The 8,227-nt window shown below is 36.5% G+C and overlaps 1 protein-coding gene across 1 annotated transcript; it reads left to right on the top strand.

Moving 5' to 3' along the window:
* On the top strand, window positions 4,260–5,744 carry LOC107615243. Its single transcript, XM_016317344.1, has 3 exons — window positions 4,260–4,559; window positions 4,650–5,214; window positions 5,332–5,744. Exons 1-3 carry the CDS (start codon window positions 4,260–4,262, stop codon window positions 5,742–5,744), a joined length of 1,278 nt encoding a protein of 425 aa, XP_016172830.1.

Below are 8,227 nucleotides of genomic sequence, written 5' to 3' on the forward strand. Positions count from 1 at the left end.
TATATATTTATTAAAATTAATTTTTTTAAATTTGAATAATAATAATAATAATCTTAATATATATTTTTATAATATATATTAACTAAACTTTTTTATTTGATTTACTTGAAAAAGGTAATATATTTTTTTGTATTGTTACTGTTAATTGACTTTGACCTTTTTAAAAATATAAAAATTATCTGTAGAGAATATGAGATTAAGATTAGGAATTTAGGATGTTAAAAGGACAACTAAAATAATTGTTATTCAGTTATTCCATTGATGGTGGATCCCACTATGTCATCTATGCGTGGTGGAAAATTTGCAAGCACAGGCAAAACATATCCATCTTCATCCACTTGCAAACTACAACCATATTTAAATATTTAATTATTTTTCTGTCTAAAAGAAATATTCATAATTAAAAGAGAATGACAAGTTTAGCATACAACTAAGAATAAAGTATAAAGCACAAAAGAATGCGACTGTTGTCTAGATACATTACAAGAACTAATTATAGCTAAATATATACTTTAGTACAGGTATTTGATGTAACAACTATGTTGGAACCAAAAATTTGTCACTAACTAGTTAATACTACTCCAATTTTTTAAAATAACAAATAATAATTATGCAAAAATGCTCAAATAAAATTTATAAATCAAATAAGGAGTACAGTAGATTTTATTTTCATTTTATTCCTTTTTCAATTATTGTCTTGTCACATACAATGGAACATTTTGTTTATGAGAATGATGTATTCTTTAATTCATTTTTTTAACCAAATCTATTTTAAGAAAAAAAAAAAACAATTTATTCTATTAAAAAAAACTTCATAAAGAGGTTTATATAAATAATATTAGTCACAAAAAAAATATAAATAATATTCAATTTATGGTGTAAGCTAAGAAGGAAAGAATGATAAGGGAACACTCGAAACTAGTTATTTCCAAATAATTGGTTGAAAATGGGTTGTAACTAGGGTGATAAATACTTAAATAGGCCGAAATTCGTCGAATCGACCTTCATAACTCGCTGAAAAAGTGGATCGGGTTGCAAATTTAAAACCGCTATAGTTAAAAAGCTCGCCTAATCTGGGGCGGAGCGACTTTGAAAATGATAATTGAATATGTTTTAAGCTATAATTTGAATTATGTTCTAATTGATTAGAGATTTAAAAATGTTTAATTATATATTTTGGACAATATTTGTTTTATTTTTTACAATGCTTGTGAATTTAGACATTATAATTTTTTATGTCTTTAAAAATTATAAATTATTAAAATAATTGTAAAATTATATATATTATTTAATATTTAATAATTTATTAATAAAATAATAAAAAAATGAGAAACTCTCACTAAGCAGAACAAGACTAACCATTAGTACATTTGTCATCCCTAGTTGTACCAATGCCAATGCCAAAAGGTGATGCTGCAATCTCAGGGTTATTCTGCAATCTGCATTGAACATTATCACTGGTGAAATAAGAACTAGGTTGTGAGATGGAATCAAAATTAAAAATCTATAGTTCAATGAAGGATGTTGATTATTAAGATATGTGGTTTTTATATATTTTTTTTTAGCATGATTCTCGTGTCTTAGTAGTTGTAACATGCTGTAATACAATTTCTATGAATTCACTTTCTCTTAATTTAAAATTTTTAAACTTTATATTATTAAAAAATGAAAGGTATTTATTAGTAATAATCCCGCTACAATCAACAGTATTTCTGCCAAATTTTGTCAATTTTTGTTTATGATTGTATTTAATGGAAGTGTCTTTATAGATGTGTCTAATAAAAATATCTTTTTTATGACCGTGTCTAATAAAAGTGTCTTTATAAATGTATTTAATTTTTAGATATATCTCTTTATATATGTATTTAAAATATAATAATTAATTATTATTCGCAGTAAATTGATAGATATTATATTGATACCCTATATTTTTCCTATTAGTAAAACCCAACATATTATTTATTATTTATCAGTAAAAAGAGTTTACTCAACATTTATTATTGTGACAAACTAAGAAATATACAAAAATATGCATCTAATCTGATAAAATTGTAAAATTAAGTACTTAACAATTAAGCTATAGCGAAAAAAAAGGAAAAATATATTTGGAATTCTTTATCTCATGCGTCATGTTCTTCAATAATATGATGACACCTAATCAATCTTTTTATCAACTCAATGAAACTCACAACCATTTGTTCTATATATCAGTAGATAGGAGACAAAAAAAATAAATATTTAGAGGCGGATAAAACATACACTTCTTATTATGAAACAAAATTTTTCCAAATTCTCTCTCCTATTAACTTGATAATTGAAAAAAAAATCATAGAATTTTTCTTTTTTCTATCTTTTGTATATTTATTTGTAATTTAATTTTAATATAATATCCATACAAAATAATTTTAGGGTAAAAAACGTAAATAAGTCAAGGAAGCTCAGAAATTACGCAAATCCGCCAAATTGAAAATTGCTTCACGAATGAGCTAAAGCACTTCTCTATGCAATTCGAACCAGCTTAGTTCGATTTGTACTTGTATATAATTCGAACCGAATCATCTCGAATTGTTTAGCGAAATTAAGAGTAATTCGAACCAGCTTGGTTCGAACTAAAAACATACATAATTCGAACTAGATGAGTTCGAATTATATAGGAGGAAGCTTCCCAAAGTAATTCGAACCAGGTTAGTTCGAATTACACACACAAGGGTAAAAACCTATTTAAGCCAAGGGGGAAAAGTTGATACGCAAATAAGCCAAATACGAATCTGATACACCATTCAACCAAAGCATATTTTAATGTAATTCGAATCAAGTAAACTCGAATTACATTCGTTAATAATTCGAATTGACTGAACTCGAATTACTCCCAAACATGCCATGCAAGTAATTCGAAACAACTAGCATCGAATTAAACAAGCACAATTCGAATTATATCAATTCGAATTAGTAAGCAAAAGTGATGCTGTAGAAAGTTCAAATCATATTGATTCGAATTACTTGTTTTTGGTAACAATAGGTAATTCGAAATATATTGATTCGAATTACATATATATAGTGCGAATGATGTTGATTCGAATTACTGTGAAGGAGATCTGTATATATATGAGGTGAACGTGAGTTGCTCTCATTAGAGGGTTGAGATGGCTAGTGAGGATAGTTTTCTAGTGTTGGTTCACCACAGAGGATCGATTAAGAGAAAAACTCAGTCCGGTGTGAAGTTCACCGATAAGGATCCTCTCTGTATTATCGTGAGGCCTACCACGAGTTATGATGATATTGTTAGCTCTGTACTGCTGAAACTTGGAGTGGAAGGTGTGAAAAGGGTTAAGAAGTTTTTCTATCGCATTCCAACCACGGTGCTACAAGATACCGTGAAGTACGACTGTTTCACAATCGGCAATGATGACGACTTGCAGGTCATGTTTTACTATCGCCGGCAGTTCCCCGAGGTGAGGACACCAGAGCTGCTGGCAAAGTTGGTTGACGTGGTATCCAGTTCAGGAGGTTCGAACTGGAATACCAACACTTTAGCCACAGTGGCCGGTTCTAGCTCGAGACCTGCCATTGCTTCTTCCTCCGTCCTTGCGTACGAGCCGCCCACTCAGCCTGTCGCCTCCCCTTCGTTCGCTGTTGATCTCAGCGACAATGTTGGCGACGAGGTTGGAACAGGGAAATATGTTCCGACCTCAGTACCGTGTGCTGCACCGGCTGGTATTGGTGACGCATTCTTTGATGATCCAGAGGACGATGATGTTGAGCCGGATACGATTGCTGATGACAGTGGCGAAGATATCGGAGCGAGTGAACCGGGAGGGGCTGCAGGTGGTTCCAGCTCTAGCACACAGCAGTACCCTCCACATTTTTCATCTTTGGACTTGGATGCCATGCGCCAGGAGGGTGAGGCTGGGCAGCCTGCTGGATTTGGCGCTAGAGATGCGGAAGGGTCTGCTGGTATGACAGAGTTCCAGGTTAGTCAGCAATTTCAGGATAAAGATGAGGCTCTGTTGAGTGTAAAGACTTACAGCATCCGCCGAGGGGTACAGTAGAAGGTAGTTGAGTCTGACTATCGCCGGTATGTGGGCAAGTGTACTGAGTTTGGGAATGGGTGCACGTGGTTGATTCGGTTGAGTCTCCGGCAGCGTAAGGGCATTTGGGAAGTCAAACGCTACAACGGACCTCATACGTGTCTCGCCACCTCTATCTCCAGCGACCACAGGAGTTTGGATTATCATGTGATAGCGACATTCATTATGCCCATGGTTAGGGCGGATGCATCCGTCAACATTAAGGTGCTCCAAAATGCCACGGCCGCACACTTTGGGTTCAGGCCGACGTACAGGAGGGTCTGGCTTGCGAAGCAGAAGGCTGTTGTCGTCATCTATGGTGACTGGGATAAGTCGTACAACGAGCTCCCCAGGTGGGTGTTGGGAGTCCAGTTGACCATGTCTGGAACTGTTGCAGTGCTGAGGACTAGCCCTGTTCGAGTTGGGGGACAGTTGGACGAGTCTCAGGCTTACTTTCACAGGCTGTTCTGGACGTTCCCACTTTGTGTCGAGGCATTCCGTCATTGCAAGTCGTTGGTGAGTATTGACGGCACCCATCTATATGGGAAGTATGGGGGAATGTTACTTGTCGCGATTGCGCAGGACGGGAACTCCAATATACTCCATGTTGCATTTGCATTAGTCGATGGTGAGAATGCTGAGTCACGGTCCTTCTTTCTCTCGCACCTGCGTCAGCATGTGACCCCGCAGCCAGAGCTGCTAGTTATTTCGGACAGGCATAACGGCATCAAGGCCGCACTTGAGGCTCCTGACGGGGGATGGCTACCTCCGGCTGCATACCGAGCATTCTGCATTCGACACGTAGCTGCAAATTTTGCCCTTACCTTCAAGGGCAAAGACGCCAGGAGGCTTCTTGTCAACGCCGCATATGCTAAGACCGAAGTCGAGTTTGATTACTGGTTTGACATTTTGCGCTCTGAGAATCCGGCGATGTGTGACTGGGCGAACCGGATTGAGTATTCATTGTGGACACAGAATTGTGATGAGGGGCGCAGATTCGGGCACATGACGACCAATATATCCGAGTGTGTGAACTCAATCCTGAAGGGTGTCAGAAACCTCCCTGTGTGCTCCCTGGTGAAGGCCATATATGGACGTTTGGCGGAGCTATTTGTCCGCAAGGGGAAGGAGGCCGAGGCCCAGCTGGGTACCGGACAATAATTCAGTCAACACCTGGTAAAGTGTATCGAGGCCAATTTGAAGACCGCCAGGTGCTTCACCGTGACTGTATATGACAGGGATAACTCTGAGTACACCGTGGCAGAGACGACTCCGACTGGTTCGTTCTCACTGGGTAGCTACCGGGTCTCCCTTGGTTCACAGACATGTGACTGTGGATACTTTCAGGCACTTCATTACCCGTGTCCGCACGTATTGGCATGCTGCGCCTACTCACGGATTACTTGGCAGCCATACGTTCACCAGGTGTATCGTCTTTGTTCGGTCTCCAGTGTGTATCAGATGGGATTCTCACCTCCCATTCCGGAGGGTTTCTGGCCACCATATGCCGGTCCGACCGTTATACCGGACCCGAACAAGAGGCGTGCGAGGGATGGTCGTCCGAGGTCCACTCGGATACGGACCAATATGGATGAGGCAGATCCGAATCGGCCCAAGAGATATGGTCTCTGTCGGCAACCAGGACACACCCGTCGGAGCTGTCCACAGGCCGGTTGACCCAGCCATACAGTGATAATGTAAAAAGAATGTCTGGTTTCGTGTTCCTAGTCGTATTAGTTTCATCATTTGAACTTTTTTTCAGAAATCTATGTTCTTGGTTTGCTTAGTTGTCAGTGTTTGGTGATGAAACAATGTTGTTGGTTAAATGCATGTATTTTAAATGTCAAACTAATTCTGGAAATAACTTAGATAAGCAAAGAAGACAAGTTTTCATAGTTACTTATACATGAACTGATAAACTAACAGTGGATACAAAATAACACTGATAACGACATAAGTAAACCAAAATATATAACATACAACACTGATGATCGAATAACACACACCACGATATACATATTATCTAAAGAGGTGCGACCCCGTGAAGCAACGACGTGGAACCCGTGTCCGCTGACCTCTCCGGATAAGGGGCTCCTCATCCTCGATCTCATCCTCCTCGTCATCCGCTGACCACTCGGCACATGCACCGGTACAACCATGCTAGTGCCGCCGACCCCCAGCTATAGTCACCCATCTCCTCCAGCCTAGCGACAAACGGTAACAATCTGATGTGAATACAATTGCCGGACTTATCGGCAAACAGTTGCGTACCCAACAACATCATGATATAGGCACGGGCAAAGTGCCTCACCGTCTCCTCATTTGCCCCCTCGGGACACTCTCCAAAAGTATCCTGGAACCAGGTGCAGTTCACTGCGAACTTTTGTATTTGGTCCGCATGCAAAACAGCTATCATAAACCACTTGACATACCGCTTTCATAAACCACTAACATAAACGAATATCATAAACCACCATCATAAACCACCAACATAAACCACTAACCTCGTCATTGATCACCCCGGCTATATGAGCGACTCCATCCAGTCGATACAGCCTTCCCGAATCGTCCCCCATCGCCTAAGTATGCCACTCCAGACTTTCTCGGACCGGTTCTGGGTCGTTTTCTCTGGGATTTAGTGGGATATGAGAATGGAAAACTGATTCGAATGAACTAGATTTGAACTCCTTATATAGGGCACTCACTTGTAATTCGAATCAACTAGTCTCGAATTACCTTTTCTTTCGAATTGTGAGTAATTCGAATCAAGTCATTTCGAATTACTATTTGTTTCGATTTGTGCTTAATTCGAATCAAGTCGATTCGAACTTCTTCTTGTTAGCGTGTTCCATGTAATTCGAATTGATATAATTCGAATTGTGCTTGTTTAATTCGATGCTAGTTGTTTTGAATTACTTGCATGGCATGTTTGGGAGTAATTCGAGTTTACTTGATTCGAATTACATTAAAATTTGCTTTGGTTGAATGGTGTATCAAATTTGTATTTGGCTTATTTGTGTATCAAAATTCCCCCCTTGGCTTAAATAGGTTTTTTACCCATAAAAATTTGTAATGTTCTAATAACTTAGGTAAATACATGCATGTACTCAAATTTTAAATAAAATACTCTACATAGTCAATAATAATTTAGAAATGAAAGAAAATATTTTATTCCATACAAAACAATTAAAAATATATTTTGTGAGAATAAAATATATTTCATAACATCTTTTAAGCCATTTTTTTAAAAAAATGGCTTAAAAAATGGCATAAAATTATTTTGTATCAGAATAAAATATATTTAAAAAAAAATAACTTAAAAGATGTTATGAAATATATTTATTCTCATAACATCTTTTAAGCCATTTTAAAAAATGGCTTAAAAGATGTTATGAAATATTTTGTATTAGAATAAAATATATCTTTTAAGCCATTTTTAAGCCATTTTTTAAAAAAAATGGCTTAAAAGATGTTATGAAATATATTTTATTCTCACAAAATATATTTTTTAATTGTTTTGTATGGAATAAAATATTTTCTTTCATTTCTAAATTATTATTGAACATAACTCTACGAATAATGATAATGCCATTTGTAAACAAAAAGATTAGTAGACCTTTGGAAGTTGTTAGTAAGCATTGTTGCGTAGTGGCGCAAGTTGGAATCACATATACATCACTTGATCACTTCAATGGTTTTCCATATTTTATGCATTTATTTATATTTTATACACTATATACATGCGTGTCACATACGTCTATTTAATTTGGATAAAGTTCTTAGCAGCAGCAGAGGTGCATACAAGAAGAGAAAGAGAAAGAAAAATATGTCGAGTTATCGCGATATATTGGAAGGAGAGAATCGAAGAGAAATAGAAATGTCGATTCAGTGTGACGCAAGACATATTAAACGGTTGTAATCAGGTCGCTTTTGTATTTATCTAGAAACAGGGTGCACCCTTCACATGTAAATTGTAAACCTCCCCTTTAAATAAATCTGCCACTTTCTCTCGACTTTTTATTTTTTGTTACTTTACGGTAAAAATTTATGTGCAGTTAATTTATGTGCAGTTAATTTTATATAAAGTTTATAATTTAAAATGATTAAATAATTTAATAAATTTAACTAAATTTTTATTTAATAATTTTTAGTTATTAGTA

The sequence above is a fragment of the Arachis ipaensis genome, chromosome B01, assembly GCF_000816755.2.
Source record: "Arachis ipaensis cultivar K30076 chromosome B01, Araip1.1, whole genome shotgun sequence".
Classification (NCBI taxonomy): domain Eukaryota; kingdom Viridiplantae; phylum Streptophyta; class Magnoliopsida; order Fabales; family Fabaceae; genus Arachis; species Arachis ipaensis.